Source organism: Rana temporaria, chromosome 4, assembly GCF_905171775.1.
Source record: "Rana temporaria chromosome 4, aRanTem1.1, whole genome shotgun sequence".
Classification (NCBI taxonomy): Eukaryota; Metazoa; Chordata; class Amphibia; order Anura; family Ranidae; genus Rana; species Rana temporaria.
The window spans coordinates 390,397,983-390,417,683 of NC_053492.1; the positions used below are offsets into that span (position 1 = coordinate 390,397,983).

Sequence of the window (19,701 nt, forward strand, 5' to 3'; positions counted from 1 at the left end):
ATCAAAGTTGCCCATGTATTGCAGAATAATGAGTTTTATGACTTCTTGTATTTTGCGGAGTTCTTGCTCCTATTGAGTGCTAAACATTTGCATTGTAATAAAGAAAAATTGTTGTGCCCAAGCTCATATTGAATGTAACTTTTTATCATTGATGTAGGCTGAGAGTGTCATGGTTTTAAAGCATTTACTGTAAATATCAATGTAACTGGATATGTAGGCTTTTGTGTGTATGACATGTGCTAGACATTAGTCAGCTTGGAAAAATATACGCGTACATGAAAAGGGAAACTACATGGTAATAATTGTGGTTTTGATTTTTTTTCCTTTGTAGATCAGAATATGGTTACACATCCCTGCTGTTATGCAGCATATTATACCATTTAGAACCTATGTTATAAGGTAAGATAATGCTGTCTTATCCCAATTTTGCTATGTTTGAGAGTATCTCACTGTATTCTCCTAGTGGATGGCAAACCCTTTCATTCTCTGCTCTAATTTGCAACAGGTTACATGGGGTGGATTCCACTCCAATCAGCAGGGGATCTGTGATCTGATCCCCTACTGATAGGAGCAGAGTGGGACGGGTGTCGCATCTATGCCCACTCCGTTTCTGCGGGCAGACCCCGCTATGCTCTGTGGGCGCTGGGTGTCAACCGATTCCGCTGTTCCTTTTACATCAGGCTGTTCCAGTGCGCTAAAAAAAAAAAGGAAGCTGTCCCTTTTTGCCCTTTTTTTTTTTTTCCCCGGACCTGATCGGACCCGAAGGTTGGCGTATTTCAATAGGCACTAGTTACATGGACATTTCAGAGCAGGTCTGCCTGAACAACTGACAGGTGGACCTGATCGGAAAGGGCCTTAAGAGTTTATTTATGAAAGGCACTTGAAATTGCATTGAAAGTGCAGTCTCTGTAGATCCAAGGGGGACATGCAAGGAAAATAAAAAACAGCATTTTAGCTTGCACATCATTGGGTAATAAAATCTTCAGATCGTCCCCTTGTTTCAGATCGTCCCCTTGTTTCAGATCTACCCCTCAGATTTACAGCGACTGCACTTTTAGTGCAATTTCAAGTGCACTTTGCACTTGTAGTTTGCAATTGTAGTGCAAAGTGGATTTGCCTTTCGTAAATAACCCCCTATATCCAGTTCAAATCAGTATGTAGGGCTAAAATATGCAAACTATAGAAATGTAGCCTAGCACTCCATGTCAGTTCCTCTGATAAAGTTACTTTGTGACTGCCTTTTGACTTTGGATGTAAACTGGGTAAAAAATTGTTGGCTGTACATTGACTGTATCCAATGAGATGTAGTCACTGCTCGGGTATGTAGCGGCTGTGGGTCCTGTTGGCAGGGGGTGAACAAGAGGAATTTGTAGGTGTATTGCTGACATAAGGAATAGACTCTCAAATGCAGATTAGGAAAGACATTTTTTTTTTTTTTTTTTTTTTTTTTTTAATTGGTCATGTGCTACATCGGAGTATATTGACACAAGTGGCAGTCAAGCCACAGGATGAAGGGCCTTTCCTAGACTGATGTGGTGTTTTCGTTTTACAAATGCTATTTTATAATTCGATTTGCTATTTTCCAGATATTTGTGTAAGCTGTCTGACCAGGAGCTGCGTCAGAGTGCGGCTAGGAACATGGCTGACCTCATGTGGAGCACTGTGAAAGAGCCTCTGGACACAGCTTTGTGCTTTGATAAAGAGAGCCTTGACTTGGCTTTCAAATATTTTATGTCACCCACACTAACAATGAGGCTTGCTGGCTTGAGTCAGATAACGGTAGGTGTTTGCCATATCGCTATGGTAACCTCTTAGTAAAAACAGATCTGGTGTTTCTTGATTAGACAGGATTGAAAATATTGCTTTTAAAGTTCAACTAAGAGACCCATGTATGTGTTTTGTTTTTTATTGTTTTTTCTATTTATAAAATATGCATATTATAGAAATGCTATCTAATATGGCAAGGCTCGGAGATGGGCAGGTGCCCATTACACCTGATCAGAGAAAATCTGTGATTTCGGACTGGTTACCTTAAGACATTGAACTTGCTTTTTCCTTTTTTGCATATTGTTCAAGCCATTTATTTAGACCTGATCTCCGGAGAACTGCCAGTATTTTCTGTAGCAATTTATGAGCTTTCACTTACGGTAATTCCTCTTGAACCTTGACAACCATTTTGATACGTTCCCTTTTACCTTCTATGTGTGATATAGATAGATCTTCTATCTGACCCTTCAAGATCCAGTTGTTTTAACATTTTCTTAGTTTTAGGTAAGGTAATATACTGTGTACTCTTGCAAATAATTTCATCTATTTCTTTAGCCGTTTCATTTGTGTTTCTTTTCTTTAATGTGGTTTTCTTTTATTTAGAACCAACTTCATACTTTTAATGATGTCTGCAACAACGAGTCCTGGTATCTGACACAGAGACGGAGTCTATTCTTTTTAATTACTTTGGACTATGTCTTCATGAGTTTTTAAGAATTGCAAGGTTGTCTAATATGCATTTGTTCCCTGATTACGGAAATTAGGGTTGTCCCGATACCACTTTTTTGAGACCGAGTACAAGTACCGATCCTTTTTTTCAAGTACTCGCCGATACCGAATACCGATACTTTTTTTTTTTTTTTTTTAAGGGGGGGGGAGTGGATTGTCAGGTGTGTTTTTTTTCTATTATTATTATTTACATTTTATTTTTAAAATTATTTATTGCAAATTTTTTTTTTATTTTTTTTAATTAGCCCTATTGGGCTTTGGTGAGATATCAGGGGTCTTAACAGACCTCTGACATCTCCCCTTTAAGACAGAGAAGGGGACTAGGGACACATATTCCCCAGTCCCTTTCTCAGCTGCACTGGAAATGAATAGACAGGAGACAGAGGCTCCTATCCATTCATAAACTGAAGCATCGTAAACACAGTTTACGTTGCTCAGTCATATGAATGGACAGTCAGTGATCACTGACTGTTCATTCAGAAAAGGTAGGAGCCGGGTAGCGGCTCCTACCGCCGCTCTCCATCCTGACAGAGGGGGCGGAGGAGGACACGGAGGGGGGACACAGATCACGGAGGGGGGAAGCAGCGGCTCGGAGGGGGAGAGCAAAACAGAGGACGGCACGGAGGGGGCGAACAAAGGGCGGCACGGAGGAGGAGAACAGAGGACGGCAGCGGCACGGAGGGGGGGGGGGGGGACAGAGGACAGCACGGAGGGTGGGGGGAAAAGAGGACAGCAGTGGCACGGAGGAGGGGGGGGGGGGGGACAGAGGACGGCAGCGGCACGGAGGGGGAGAGCAGAACGCAGCGGCATGGAGGGGGGACACAGGAGCATGGAAGGAGAGTCGGGTATCGGTAAGTATCGGAGCATTTTCCCCGAGTACAAGTACTCGGGAAAATGCTTGGTACAAATGCTTGGTACTAGTATCGGTATCGGGACAACCCTAACGGAAATAATGAAGTTCTTCTTTCCAAAAAGTTATTAAACATTTCTGTCATCTGTTTACCTTACTCCTCAGTGAACTTAAAGTGGTTGTAAACCTCAGATATAAAAAATATGAACAAAGCATATTCTTTAGTGTGCTATGCACTTGTCTCAATTAAGAGCACTAAGGGGGGTTATTTTTGAAAAAGCAAATCCACTTTTCACTACAAAGTGCAATCGCTGTAGATCTGAGGGGAACATGCAAGGAAAATAAACAGCATTTAGCTTGCACATACTTGGATAATAACATAAGCAGAGCTTCCCCTCATTTCAGATCTACCCCTCAAATTTACAGCGACTGTCACTTCCAAGTGCATTTGCACTTGTAGTGCAAAGTGTTTTGCCTTTTCGTAAATAACCCCCTAAGTGGCATTCCTGTGAGCTGCTTCATTTCTCTGGCTGTCGGCATGAATCACTTCCCACAAGTTTTCCTGATGCCAAGAGAAAAATGGTGACAGGAAGGATGTCCAGCTGATTGACAGCCTTGGCTCAGTTTCTGTGTGAAGGGGGTGTTTTCTCTTTCTTCCAATCAGCGGTCAGAACTCTCCTCCACTGAGCTCTGCTGAATGCAGTTTCAGCTCTCCGCCCCCTTTGTGTTTTTTCCTTTAACACTCAGACAAGTTTACAATTCAGCTCTTTGAACAGATGTAGAGAATAATGGCTGCAGAAAGGTACAACTTATATTGGAGGATTTGTTTCGTCTGTGCATCACCTGAGGCCATTCACTTTACTGGGTGTTTGCAACCACTTTAACCACTTCCCGCCCGCCTTATAGTAAACTGACGGCGGATCGGTGCAGCTCTTGTTCTGGGACACAGCGTGACCTCAATCTCAGCAAAGAGCCGTGATCGTGGCTCTTTACCCATGTGATTCGCCTGTGTTCGATCACATGTAAAAAAAGGAATCGCCACATCCGAGTGGCAGTACGGGCTCTCGTGGACTACTAATTGCTTCAGGACTGTGCTTCAGTGGCACTACAGGTTGCAGCAATAGCGGGTGCCTTTTGGGTTATAGGTGGCAGCAGACCGATTTGTTTGTGAGACTACAGGGTTTCAGCAGTCTTCCTTGTGGGACTACAGGTTGCAGCAGAGCTTTTCTTGTGGACTACAAGGCACAGCAGTGCCTTCCTTGTGGTCTCATTATGGCAGGGTAGAGGGGGATGTGGAGGTGAGGTGTCCCAAATACATTCAGGTAGCGAGAACCTGGACTGAACCCTTTCCCAGTAATTGTATCCCCTCTGGGTCAATAGTTTTTTTCCATGCGGCTCTGACTTCCTTACCTATTTGGTATCGCTGCTACTTCTGAGACTCCTCCACCAGTTCCTTGATGAGAGAATTCTCATCTACTATCGCCGGGGTACAGTAGCAACTTTTTTGAATACTTGTCAGCTTGGACTACTTTTGATCCTCATTTAAAGGATGTTTTGTATACACAGGCTGGGCTCACCCTGGCAAAGTGTTTGCAAGTGTCCAATCACCTATGTGTGTGTGTGTAAATAAATACAAAACAAACCCCTATCTGCACAAAACAAGTGCTTAGGGAGAAAATAAAACCTATAAATCAACAATGGGTAAATGAGCGTGGCCAATTAAAGGGTTGTAAAGGTAAAAAAAAAAAAAAATCCTATAGAGCTCCTTTACCTTAGTGCAGTCCTCCTTCACCTTACCCATCCTTCGATTTTGCTTTTAAATGTCCTTATTTCTTCTGAGAAATCCTCACTTCCTGTTCTTCTGTCTGTAACTTCACACAGTAATGTAAAGCTTTCTCCCTGTGTAGAGAAAGGCTCTTGAGGGGGGAGGGGGCGATCAGGAAAGTCAGGACACTCTCTACTTTGGCAGATAGAGAAAGGAGCTGTGTGTTGGTGGGTGTCCTGACACTCCTGCTTGCCCCTCCCCCCTCGAGAGTCTTCTCACACCAGGGAGAAAGCCTTGCATTACTGTGTGGAGTTACAGACAGAAGAACAGGAAGTGAGGATTTATCAGAAGAAATAAGGACATTTAAAAGCAAAATGGAAGGATGAGGTAAGTGAAGGAGGACTGCACTAAGGTAAAGGAAGCTATTTAGGGAAAATTGTTTTACCTTTACAACCCCTTTAAGGCTGAAGCTACTACCACTCACACCTGCCGATTTGCAAGCATCACTAATACATACCATATTTTCCGGCGTATAAGACGACTGGGCGTATAAGACGACCCCCTAATTTTCCAGGAAAAATGTTGGTTTTGGGATATACTCGCTGTATAAGACTACCCCCTTCTTACTAGTCTTTCTGGAAGCTGAGGGGTAGCCAGAACCGCTGACAGAAACAGACTTTTTCAAATCTCACTGCACTGTGCCATTACATTCCTCACTGCCATTACATTACATGCCCTCTCTGTGCCATCACTTGCCCCCTCTCTGTGCCATCACTTGCCCCCACTGTGCCTGAACTTGCCCCCCCCAGTGCCATCACTTACTTTTTTTTCAGGCGGTGTGGTGCGGTGACAGTCTCCGTGCTGCGCGCGTCAATGATTTAAAAGACGCGCCGTCTCCTCAGACTGTCCTGTGTTAGGCGGAACACAAATCTTCCCAGCAGCGCCTCTGTTCTGTGTTCCGCCTATCAGGGACGTCTTCTCATCTCGTCCGAGGATGAGAAGGCATCTGTGATAGGAGGAACACAGAACAGAGGCGCTGCTGGGAAGATTTGTGTTCCACCTATCACAGAACACGCTGAGAAGAAGGAGCGTCTTTTGAATCATTGACGAGCGCAGCACGGAGACTGTCACCGCACCGCACCGCCTATTCAGGAAAAAAGTGAGTGATGGCAGAAACCGTACCCGGCGTATAAGACGACCCCCGACTTTGATGCATTTTTTTGCATCCAGAAAGTCGTCTTATACGCCGGAAAATACGGTATATAAAATAAACACAAAGGCAGCGCTACATAGCAATAAACACAGTCCAACTGTCCCAGGTGTGTGGTCATAAAAAGTGCATGCATATATAAAAGTTCAATATCTATTGCACATATAGGTTTATCCACATTTCATATACAGTAGTGAGAAAATCCAGCGTGGTGTTTTTTAAAATAATTCTAGTTAAATACTGCATTAGTGAGCGGTCACTATCACCTCCGCACGTGATATGACGGCAGACGGCACTGGAAAATGAGCATCAACACCAGTCTTGGATAATCTCTCTGGATGGATTTCACCATAAAATGTATTGCAGACAGGAGGATGGATCATACGCCAATGAGCTCATTCCAGAGTGAAAAAAGAAAACTCCATAGCATAATTCCATTTATAAAAATGTATTTAATTCCAAAACACACCCCCCCACCCTTTTAGGACTTGCACTTAAAATAAGTACCAATAAAGCGTCAACATCTTTTCAGGGAAATCGGCATATGTGTAAATCGGCATGTATATATAATTTTGCCTACAGCATACTCGGCTATATTGTAACATTGGTCTAAGGAAAACTGGCCCTTCAAGGATGTTTGTATCCATCATTTCGAAATTGGTATTTCTCTAGGACTGATTTATGAAACTAGGAGCAAAAGCCGAATGCAGCAAGGGAATTCGGCTGTGTATGACAGCTGCAGTTATGTTTGCTTTATTTGTCTTAAATCGGCCCCTTGTTTGCCTGGGACAATGCCAGGAACAATTATTATTCTGTTGTCTTGTTTCAGATCTATAGCAAAGGAGCTGGCAGATTGGCTCATCAGCAATAATGTGGTGGAACATATTTTTGGACCAAACCTACACATTGAGGTTGGTATATTGATTTATTGTATTCCATTTCTTTTTACTCGTACTTCAAATTATTTATTTACTATGTAAGCACTTTTGTTTTTTTTGTTTTCTAGATCATCAAACAGTGCCAAGTTATCCTAAACTTTCTGGCTGCAGAAGGCCGGCTGAGCACTCAGCACATTGACTGTATCTGGGCAGCTGCACAGGTATGTTATGTTGCACTTCTCTTCCCTCTTTCTTTCTTTTTTTTGTTGGTCCTTTTAAGGGACATAACTGGGTTATACTTCTGCCTACAGGAGGTTTGCACACTGGAAACATAAACATTAAACCAACCTCTGTTGGACCCTGTCTGTCTTTCTGATATGACTCAGTTTTTAATTGCTAGTGTCCCTGTAAATTTTGGACTTGGTTGCCAAATTGAAAATTGCATTGAGGTTGTCTTGACAGTTGGAGACATGCTTGTAAGGATGTTATTCCACTACATACCTTGGTGTCATCTGCAAACACTGAAATGGTACTTTTAATCTCAAACTCTATATGATTGGTAATTGGGTTAAAAAGTAAGGGTCCCAACACTGAAACTTTGGGTACACCACTAATAACCTTAGACCATTCAGATTATGAATCATTAACCACTACTCCCTGAATACAGTCTTTTAACCAGTTTTCTTCCCATTTAGAAACTGAATTATCTTAGCCTGTAGACTTTAACTTAGAAATTAGCCGTGTTTCAAACACTTTTGCAGAGTTCAAGTATATTATGTCCACAGCCAAGGCTGCTGATAAGGGGGTACCACTGGTCCCCATCAGTTCAACAGGGGGACCCAATCGGGAGCAGGAAGGCGAACCTGGAGGGGAGGTAGGGGGCAGCGACTCGGATGCTCTTGAATAAAAGTCCTTTATTTAGTTACATGGGTACCCATGTAACTAAATAAAGGACTTTTTTTCAAGAGCATCTGAGTCACCAGCCTTTTTCTGATTCAAGCATTGCATTTTGTGGCCTGAACATCCTGGCTAGAGCACCAGTTCACAGATCACCATATTGGCAGTGGGGTATCATTTTGCTTCTCTAATGATCACTAACTGTTCACAACTGAAGGATATGAAACTGTTCATTATGCTTCAGTTTGCGAATGAACAGGAAGCTCTGTACAGAGCAATTCCTGTTCATTTATTCTGTGCAGCTGAGGCTGCAGAGATAAAGATTGAGGATTGTATCCGCAATCACTTTCTCTGTCTCAAAAGTGAGACATCAGGGGTCTGTGCAGAGATCTGTGATTTCTAGCAGCGGCCCTGTCCACAGCAACTTCTAAGCCAGAGATCCTCAAACAGCCCTCCAGCTGTTTCAGAACTACACATCTCATGAGGCATTGTAAAACTCTGACATTGACAGACATGACTTGGCATGATGGTAATTGTAGTTCCTAAACAACTGTAGGGCCATAGATTGAAGACCCATGGTCTAAGCTTTTGGTTACCTCCCCATGGGAATTTGTTTGACAACTTCAGCCCTGGTTCACACTGGGCTGCGGAAGTGAAGCCGTTCGAGTTCAGCTGAACTCGCACGATTTCACACCCGCTGGCAGTCCCGATTTCGGCCGAGATTTAAGAGACATCTGTGCAGGTTTCTGCACAGATGTCTATGTAAATCGCGGCCCTAAATCGCAAAAAGTAGTACAGGAACTACTTTTTGAAATCGGTGCAGCGCCGCAGATGCGGCGTCACACTGATTAGGACAGTGTCATTGCCGACAATTGCCGCCGATTTGAGATGCGATTTCACATGTGAAATCGCATCTCAAATCGAAGCAAATCGTACCCAGTGTGAACCTGCGTCTTTTGTAAAAAAAAATCCGTGCCATCTATTGCCTAAAATATCGTTGTTTTTTTTTTGTTTGTTTTTTTAGCAAAAACTATGTAGCCTTTTATTAGACTCTGCAGTATCCTCCCAGTAAAGCTGTTGCCAGTGACCTATAACACAAAGGGCCCATGAATATCCAGCCTGTGTCCTGTACTGTACCTCAAGATATGAAATTTATAGCAAAGGCTACTTTTTATACCGTGTTTCCCCGAAAATAAGCCTGGGTCTTATATTAATTTTGGCAACAAAAGACACAGTAGGGCTTATTTTCAGGGTAGGTCTTACCATGTAATGTGCTGTCTTTTCTCCCCCTCTCTCTCCCTGCCTGACGGGAATCCCCAGTGTAAACAGAGTTAAAATGCTTGTAAAACCCTTTAATCCACTCTATTACAGTAGTATATAATGTATAATGTGTGTGTTTCTGTAATATAATTGTGCCAAATACCTTCGTTCAGCACTTCCCTGACCCGCCGGAGCTCTCTTCCCCGCAATTATATTACAGAAACACACACATTGTACATTATATACTACTGTAATAGAGTGGATTATAGGATGTTACAAACATTTTAAACTAGGGCTTATTTTCGGGGTAGGGCTTATATTGCAGCCCTCCTGCAAAATAACGCTAGGTCTTATTTTCGGGGTAGGTCTTATTTTCGGGGAAACACGGTACTTGCCATAAAATCATCTTCTCAAAGTTATTTGAGGGACACGGGTCTTGCGCCCTACATTTTTGGACCTTGTAACCTGCTTTCTCACAAAACTGTGGCATGACTATTGGAGGTGGGGTTATACAGGGGCTGGCTTAATGTTTGTTTGCCAGAGTCCAAACCTCCTGTAAGCAGCAGTATAACCCACATGTCCAAGAATTACTACATTCCTGTGTCCATCAATGGACTTTTGCATTAAAATGATTTTTTATTTTATAGAATATTAAAAGATGTACATGTATTTGATGATAGAAATATTTGGATTATTCTATCACTTGCCTGTCTTAAAATGCTAAAACGTTAGTTTTTTGTATTACAGTTAAAACATTGTAGTCGCTATATCCATGATCTTTTTCCCTCGCTGATTAAAAACTTGGATCCTGTGCCTCTGAGACATCTTCTGAATTTAGTGTCGGGTCTACATCCCAGTGCACATACAGAACAGGTAAGTGGAGATGGAAAACGGCTTTTATTCCCAAACAGTACTGGCTTTATGCTCTTGGAGGCCAACTTCTCCAAAACATGATGTTTCTTTTAGATCCTATGACACTTATAATTGCTGATCCAGTTGGGCACGTCTAGTGAAATTGGGCATTTATAGTGAATTTATTTTTCCTGCAGTCCCTAGGGATATAGGAGTCCTGCAATCTTGGAAAATTGGAATTGCATGTTTTACAGGGGTCCAGTATGAGTCAACTTATTTTTTAAAGCACAAGTTTCACTGAAATGGGTATTTTGGTTTCATTCACGTAATTCAGTTTTTAATCTTCACGTTTTTAACTTTTTTTTTTTTGTTTACATTAAAAAAAAAAAAAAAAAAAAAAGGGGTTTTGGGGTCTGTTTTAAAAGAAAATTGGACAAATGTAAAAAGCATTTGTCCATCAGTGATTAGGCCTCATGCACACTGGACGTGTTTTGACGTTTTTACAGCAGCTGTTTTTGTCAGTAGACGTTTTTTTCTACAGTCAATAAACTCTCCATGTTATCCTATGTGTTCATGCACACATAGGCTGTTATCAGCATTTTTGGGCAGTGGCGTTTTTGAGCAGTAAAAAAAACCCAAAACTAGTGGGTTCTGAGAGACGTTTTTCAGCTGTAAAAACACTCTAACGCTGATAAACGTCAATAAATGCTCAAAAACTTCACTCACCAGCATTTTTTAACGTTTTTGATCCATTGAAAAAAAAAAAAAAAAAATTCTTCAACCAAAAACCGCTAAAAACTGCTAACGCAGAAGAACGCTAAAAAACTGTGAAAAAAGTTGAAAAACTCACTGCAAAGCTACTTGTTTTTTTTATAACGTTATTTTAACGTCCAGTGTGCATGAGGCCTTATGAGCAAGTATTCTCAGAACACTGTATTGGCTAAAGAGATTTTAAAACTTATTTAGTTCTGGAAGTAATAGAGTGAGAAAATGCGTATAGAATACTATTTATTCTATTTAAGTGGCGTGAACTTTAAGGTATATTTATAACTACATTTTTTATTGAATTTTTTAAGATTTGAATAAATTGGGGGATTGTTGGAACTACTGATGTTGTGACTTTGTATCTGTTTGCATTTTTTTTTAGTTTTCGTTTAGAAGTGAATTTTGAGCTGTATTCATTTTAATCAATCAAGACTGTTACTTTTCTAGTATAAAACAAAAGTTTACCCCATTTTATAATGGTTTTCTAAGTGATTATTCACTTTGCTAAGGCTCTATTCACACCTGAGTGTATCGATTTATTGGCGTTTTTCTAAAATGTTTAATTTTTTTGCAGCTTTTTTTAAAGTGTTTTAGAAGTGTATTACAAGCGTTTTACAGCTTCAGGCGTTTTGTTTAGCCAAAAGGAAGCACTAGGGGGAGCCAAGGGAGAGGAAATTGGGAGCGGAGAGCTGCCATTTGAGCAGAAAACACTTGTAATGCCCCTTTCACACTTTGGCGTTTTTCAAGCGTTTTTCGAGCGTTATTTGAGTGTTTTATTCGAGCGTTATTTGAGCGAAGCCTCATCTGCAATCCCAATGTGCTGGTAAAGCACCGCTAAGACACTAATGTTTTAGGGTGTTTTTTGCGGTTCCTCAGTGTGAAAGGGTAAGGCGTTTTTACAGCGCTTTCAATGCATTTCAATGGAGGGGTGTTTTTAGAACGTTTTTTTCAGCGCCCAACAGCTTCTTCAAAGATGCTGCTTGCAGGACTCGGTGTGAAAGGGTCCATTGAGACGCATGGAGAGCGTTTTAATAGCGCTATTTTTAACGCTAAATAGCTTTATAATCGCTTCAGTGTGAAAGGGGTCTAAAATGCTCAAGTCAGGTATTTTTTATTATGAGGCCAAAAACGCTTGTAATCTGCCAAAAAATAAAAGCTCATGTACTTTGAGCTTCCGGCGTTTTGCATTAGGCGAAAGAACATTTTAGATGTGAGCAGGGGCCATTGAAATTAATGGGATTTGGCCTGTTGAGTGTTTTGGAGCTACAAGCTTGAGGCCTGGTTCACACTGGCCGTACGACTGTCAATCCAACTTTGCCTTGCGACTTTGGTTCATCATCAATCAGACTTTAATGAATGGGATACGATTTTGGTCCGACTTCGAGATAGTTTGACTTGCGCTTTGACCAATTAAAACAATTCTGGCGTGACATAAATTCCTTTTCCTGCTGCTGTAATCCATGTCTGATGTCACAAGTCGGATAGTTAAGATGGTGATCAGAGTTGGAATACGACTTCAATGATATTTAATAGGTTGAAATCAGACCAAAGTAGTGCAGGCACCTTTTCTAAAGTCGGACCCTCATGGGGAATCATTGTTTTATACATGTAATGCGATATGTACTCTTCATATGTCATACCAGTGTGAACCGGGCTTCAAGCAGAAAATCGCGCAGGTGTGAATGGGGGCCAAAGTGAACAGCCCTTCTGCTTTCTTATATTAATTTTAGCTTCTGTTCAAAATTTTACCTTAGCCTGGTTGGTCTATGCCAGAGTCAGACCGTGCTTTCTAGACCACAGTTCAACCTGTTCTTCTCTGTACCCTGAAAGTTGCTCCTTGCTTGCAGTCTTTCTGTATTAAGTATTGGACCCACAGCCCTTTTGTAATTCAAGGCTGGAGCATGGAGAGAAACTGGCTGGGACCTGTTGCATGCATTCTTGTACTGCATATCTTAGTTCTGTTTTGTGTTCCAACTGCATTTTAATATGCAATTGAAAAAGCCTAGTTAGATTGCCTAGTGAATTGCTTCCTTTTAATTCTAGTTCAGGTCTTTGGCATGCATAGAACTGGAATCCTCCATGTAGTTTGGGCAATGCTCAAGTGTCTTTTGGTCATGAGCCAATAGTATTGTGCTAAAAGGAAGTTCTTTCTTTTTATAGACCTTGTATTTGGCTTCAATGTTGATTAAAGCTCTGTGGAACAATGCACTAGCAGCTAAGGCCCAGCTTTCTAAACAGAGCTCCTTTGCATCATTACTGAATACTAATCTACCAATGGGCAACAAGAAAGGTGAGTCCATAGAATCTGCCACAATTTCTTCTTTAATTTCTTTCATTTTTTTTGTTGCAAGCTTTCAGTCAGTAGATAATGATTTTGTATGTATGATTGTATCTAATGTTTTTAGGTTCGCCAGCAGCTAGCCCTCAGAGCAGCGACAACAGCGACACTCACCACAGTGGCGGAAGTGACATAGAAATGGATGAACAAATGTTAAACCGATCTAAGCATGTACAACAGCGACTTTCAGATACAGAGGTACTGGATCATTTAATATTGCTTTTATTAGGGTTGTCCCGATACCACTTTTTTAAGACAGAGTACAAGTACTGATACTTTTTTCCAAGTACTCGCCGACACCGATTATCGATACTTTATTTTTTTTGTCATGTGACAGTTTGACAGATGGGGACTGATAGGTGACACTGACAGGTGGCTGGCACTGATAGGCGGCACTTATGGGCACTGACTGGTGACTGGCGCTGATGGGCACTAATAGGTGGCACTTATAGATGGCGCTGATTGCACGGATAGATGGCACTGGTAGATTGCACTGATAGGTGGCACTTGTGGGAAATCAGTGCCATCTACCAGTGCCACCCCATAGGTGGCACTTATGGGCACTGATGGATGGCACTGATTGCACTGACAGGTGGCTGGCACTGAAATGTTGAAAACATTTGCACAAGATTTATAAAAAAAAAAAAAAATGCTGCAATGCCCATCTTGGTACACCCTGCACTCGGCTGCACTAAGCAGCAGCAGACATCTTGTTACACCCAGCCCATGTAGCTCGGGCTGGGTGTAACAAGATGTCTGCTGCTGCTTAGTGCAGCCGAGTGCAGGGTGTACCAAGATGAGCGTAGGGACGTTCACCCATTTGCTATGATATCATCCACCACTGACTGACCAATTCCGAAATCCTTATTCTGAGATAGTACTCTACTTCATGGGGCCTGTATGTGCTTCTCTGTGATACACCAGATTTCTCTGCATCTTTCAATGTCCTCGAGACATCAGGGTCGTGACCTTCATAGATGGGATATGTTCCACAGTTCAGTTACCATGTTATGCAGTGTTTGGAAGTCTGAGGGAGCCATTGCATGGCGAAACATGTAGAGCAAAAAGCTACTGCTGGTTACTCATATTATGGTTACTGTATGATGATACTGTGATTTTTTTTTTTTTTTTTTTTTTTAGATATTTTGTATTTCAATATATTTTTTTATATTTTTGACTAGTAATTTTTTTGGGCACCCTAAAAATCCCATTCCCTTCTACCAATTTATTTATGATTTCATTTACATTTTTGAGTCTTCAAATAAAGTTAATTTGTGGCTTCACGTCGGTGTTATTTTTTTACTTTCTACTCGCCAAGAATACTATACTGGCTATATAAGGGTTTCTTGAACCTCTGTTATCGGACACGTTAGGCTACCACCTGGTCTTCTACTGGGAGTTGTGGCCTCATGGTACCAGTTTCGGGTGTACCTTCCTTAAGACAACACTTGAGCAGTTCTTCATGTTGCATTTGTTTGTAGTGTTGCCCATCCCTCAGTTGGACTACCTTTAGACATCCAGGAGGTGAAAACTTTTGTTTCAATCAGCGGATGAGAAAGAAAATGGGATTTACTCGCTGTATAATCTTCTTTTTCTGTTCATGGTTTGGTACTACTTTGCTACAAAACTGAAAAATGCTGGTAGTATTTTGTTTGTGTCTGGGCAGTAAAAGGCTATATTCTAATCCCCATCAAAGTATTCATAGACCCTGGGTTATAGGCTTGTACCTTCAGATGATTGAGCACTGACAAAGCTTTCAAAGACATGCCCTTTTGGGGGCCTCCCCTACAATGCTACCCAATCTGTGAATCCTTATTTATTTTTTTAGCGTCTAAAGGTAATAGACCTCTCATTCTTGGCTTAAATTATTCTTGGATTAAAGTAGATGAAAACCTCAGACATGAAAAGTGTAAAAATCGCATCCCACTAATAGTGTGTGCTAGCCTGAATCCAAAGTGTGGCTTCTCTGAGCTTTCTTTTATCTGCATGAGTCATTTCTTACCATTTTCTGACCTAACAGCCTTCCCAGAGACAGCCCGCCTTCTTCCAGCACACAGCAGGTGATTTATAGCGTTGGCTGTGTGTATTTTTCTATGAACCTGTACGGGGGGGGGGGGCGGCGGCTTGTTTCTTTCCTACAATTGGCTGTCCCCATTAGAAATAGTGGGTGTTAATGAATGTTTGGTAAGGGACTCTAAAAAGTGCTGAATTTTTGGATATTGAAAACGTTTCGATTCAGGGATTTCATGCGAGTCCCTTTTGCTTTTGGCTAGAGGAATCTGTTTGTTCCAACACTAAAGAACGAACTGTATCGGGACCCTTATGCTTCCACCATTGGAAACAACGTGAATCCTCCAACCCAGGTGGGAACAGAGGGCAGTTGAGCAAAGGTAAGAGAGGGAGGTAAGGGGGTATCAAGTGAGCGGAGTATTTGACTAAATCCCAGACCATGAGAGTATGGACCAAAATCGGGTTTATAAGTTTAGGACGGTGCACGGGGGGAATACATGGTACTAAAGAGAGAAGAATTGGATCAACAACCAAGACGCCTATATAGGTCCATAAAGGTGCCATGTTACCTGCCTGCAGTTGAACGATGGGAGTGATGTGGGCAATATTGGGGACTCCCACCAATCCCTAACTTTCCGAATATACAGAAATCCCTATTAAGCAGCGGTCGGATCCTACCCCAATTTTTTTTAAGATGGGACACTGTAATATGTGAAGGACATGAGTGGGAACAGGGATAAGGAGAACACTAAATCGGTATAATAGCTCGGGAAGGAAAGCATAATGGGTAAGAAGAATTGTGCGCCGGATGTCATCTGCTGCCTGACATAAGGGAATGAAACCCACCTGATCCTTGTGGATTAGAGTGGAACACGCCCCTTTTAATTAATTAATCCATGAAGCAATCGGCAGCATGCATGTCATGACTGTTGGGTCTGTTGGTTTTCTATCACTATATACTACACTTACCGGTAAATTATTTGCCATGTAGAAATATAATTTATACCAAAAACAGTGATTGATCTGGTTAGTGATGGACTGTAGGTCAAAGGTCCTTTTTTTTTGTTTTGTGTTTTTTCTCTTTTTGCCTTCTGTATCTTTGAGTTCAAATATTCACCTTCTGACACACAAACACTGTACCACATACCACACATCGGAAACTGGGGTTTCATACAAATGTGAGGGTTGAGAAATCCTCTTCAACTTGGCACGTGCCTTGCAGCAGCATAGACTGTGATTGATTTGTGCCTTGCCATCAACTTAAAGGTTGACAGGAATCCAATTCCACAATTCCTGCCTATAGGGTTACAGTGCACAGGTACTTGAAGAGGCCATTTAATCATTCCGGTTACTATGGAAACCAAATTGCGGAGTTGCTAGGCTGTGTACAGCAGCTTCTGCTTCAGAATTTAAGGTGTGTGTGTGTTTTTTTTCTCTTATATATAAAGACAGACTGGAGGGAGAATTTTCCATCATTAAATATGCAGTTTCTCTTTTAACTGCCTAGTACTCTAGAGTTTGGTATAGGGCATATATATGTTAGCATCCTGTGCCTAATAGTGGCCTGTGTTTTGAAGCAAATCTTAAAGGGGTTGTAAAGGTTAGTTTTTTTTTATTTTCTAAATGGGTTCCTTTAAGCTAGTGCATTGTTGGTTCACTTACCTTTTCCTTGGATTTCCCTTCTAAATGTTTTTTTTTTCTTTGTGTGAATTTCTCACTTCCTGTCTCTCCTCAGTAAGCTGTTATGGCTGACTAACCCCCAGCCAGAACGGCTCGGATGATGGGGCAAGCTTACTGAGGAGAAACAGGAAGTGAGAAATTCAGACAAAGGAAAAAAACATTTAGAAGGGAAATTGAAGGAAAAGGTAAGTGAACCAACAATGCACTAACTTATAGGAACCTATACCAAACCTTTACAACCCCTTTAAACATACCCCCTTCATATCAAAGGAAAATATACTCTTACAATAAAATGTTACCCTGCTAGCCAGTTACAATATCATAAATCTATGATAGATTTGTTTTGGTAAGTGTGTGTGTGTATTTATATTATAGTTATATTATTTTATTATTTGAAGTGCCTCCGTTTTCTGGGGGTTACTAAAAGTCTGAAATAAGCTTTCTGCAGCACCATTCTTGGTATTATCCATGAGTTTTCCCTATTGGAACTCCCACCCTACCCTTGTATGGTCCCCAGAGCCACCTATGGCCACATTCTGAAATGTCTCTTGTTTTTGGCACAGTCCCCGACACTTTTTTTTTTTTTTTTTCATCTATTCAGGAATCTATGCAAGGGAGTTCAGATGAAACCGCAAACAGTGGTGAAGATGCCAGCAGTGGACCAGGGAGTAGCAGTGGGCACAGTGATGGCTCAAGCAATGAGGTCAATTCCAGTCATGCCAGTCAGTCTGCAGGCAGCCCGGGCAGTGAGGTTCACTCAGAGGACATAGCAGATATGGAAGCTTTAAAAGAGGAGGAGGAGGAAGAGGAGGAGGAGGAGGAGGAGGAGGAAGAAGAAGAAGAGGAGGAGGAAGAAGAGGAGGAGGAAGAGGAGGAGGAGGAAGAAGAAGAAGAGGAGGAGCATTGTCACAACCCTTCAAAAAGCAGCAGAGCAATTGACCTACATAAGAGAAAATTGGAGTCTCAAGCGGGTATTTGTTTGGGGGATCCCCAGGGGACAGCGGATATAGGTGCAACAAGCAATGGCACATGCAAGGACCTGGTTTTTAATTCAGAGTCTGTTCAACCAGGTGATAGTCGCATTCGCATCTTGGATGGCTGCTCCCATTCCGAAGAGCCTGAGCACGACATGACGGGGGAGATGAGTGGTGGCCACCTGCAAAGCTCGCACGACACCTGCATCGCCCGTAGTGGAGACTTCTTGGGAGAGGCTATCGGGAATGAGCTGTTCAACTGCCGACGGTTTATTGGTCCTCAGCATCACCACCACCACCATCATCACCACCATCACCACCACCATGAAGGGTATGTAGTTTTTATGACCCCCCCCCCCCCCCCTAATAATTAAAACTTATTTTCTATACAATCCAAATGAGGCAGATCTTTGTGGCATATCATTGTATCTTAGTGATGGTTATTAGTTACTGTTAAAGTACCTTTTTTATTATGACAATAATTATAATAGATTGACATCTGGAGCCAGATTTATTGTTAACTGCATTATAATTTTTATGTAACTTTTGCTTTTAGTTTCAAGCTTATCACCAGGACAGGCATACACAAATCTCTCCTGATAAAATGTGATTTTCAAAACAAAGCTTGCAAAGATTACAATGCTACATTTTGTGATCATTTAACAGAACATTGCCCTCAGTTCTTTCACAAGCATTGTAATAAATGGGACCAGTTCATATTTTCAGGCCTCATTCACATAGACCCATATACCCGTGAAGAGAGCTGCGTTTTACTTCTCAAAGAGGTACAGTTGGTCCATATAGCCAGGCTGTGCAAATCAATGGCAGGTGGACAGCTGTTCGGATCTTTAAACAATATGTAGACATACGTTGCGGTTTACCAGGATTGTGACTGAAGTTATCAGCCATAACCCCAATGTTGTTTTCCTCAGCCGGCGGCTGGTTTTCTCTTTCTCATAAGCCGCTCGAATGCTTTCAGAAGTGGTGTAACCCCGCCGTTTACCGGTATTTTTCGGGATTACTGTTTCCCCTGGCTTGCCCGAGAAACGATCTGACGGTGCAGCTGGCTGGTCACAGGCGATAAGACTAGATCGTCTTTTATTGTGTCTATGGACCTTGGCGGACCGGAGCTACGTTATGACGTCATTTCTGGTCCAGGGTGGAACTGAACATGTTACGATTTATTTATTTATTTTTTGTAACTAAAGATCCAAAGTCCCCCCCCACTTGTACATACAAATAAGCCTATACTAAGGCTTGTCTGTAGGTACTGTGAATATCTCCTAAACGTGCACTGTTTAGAAATTATTCAGAGTGCATGCAGCTGATGACGTCCTTTTTTTCCCACAAATAGAGCTTTCTTTTGGTGGTATTTGATCACCTCTGCAGTTTTTATTTTTTGTGCTATAAACAAAAAAAAAAAGACTGACAGTTTAGGGTAAAAAAATATAAGATTTTTTTACTTTTTTGCTATGATAAATATCCCCAAAAAGTAAACCAATTAATAAAATGTCTAAGTTTAGGCCAATATGTATTCTTCAACATACTTTTGGTAATAAAAAAAAATTACAATAAGCGTCAATTGATTGGTTTGCACAAAAGTTATAGCATTTACAAAATAGGGAATAGATTTTCGAATGGCAGGAAGAATCGATGGACTAGGAGAGCGCTCACTATTCACTGCACGGCTAATTGGGAACTTCATGCCGGTAGATGTAGTTCATTC

The 19,701-nt window shown here is 41.6% G+C and overlaps 1 protein-coding gene across 1 annotated transcript in view; it reads left to right on the forward strand.

Moving 5' to 3' along the window:
- The window catches only part of USP34 (ubiquitin specific peptidase 34), a 199,320-nt gene that overhangs the window by 3,239 nt on the left and 176,380 nt on the right, over positions 1-19,701 (forward strand). The window contains exons 3-11 of the mRNA XM_040347825.1: positions 332-399; positions 1,587-1,779; positions 2,394-2,431; positions 7,151-7,232; positions 7,328-7,420; positions 10,104-10,229; positions 13,134-13,263; positions 13,379-13,509; positions 17,603-18,306. Coding sequence (XP_040203759.1) covers positions 332-399; positions 1,587-1,779; positions 2,394-2,431; positions 7,151-7,232; positions 7,328-7,420; positions 10,104-10,229; positions 13,134-13,263; positions 13,379-13,509; positions 17,603-18,306 — 1,565 coding nt within the window. The remainder of the gene's footprint in view (positions 1-331; positions 400-1,586; positions 1,780-2,393; positions 2,432-7,150; positions 7,233-7,327; positions 7,421-10,103; positions 10,230-13,133; positions 13,264-13,378; positions 13,510-17,602; positions 18,307-19,701) is intronic.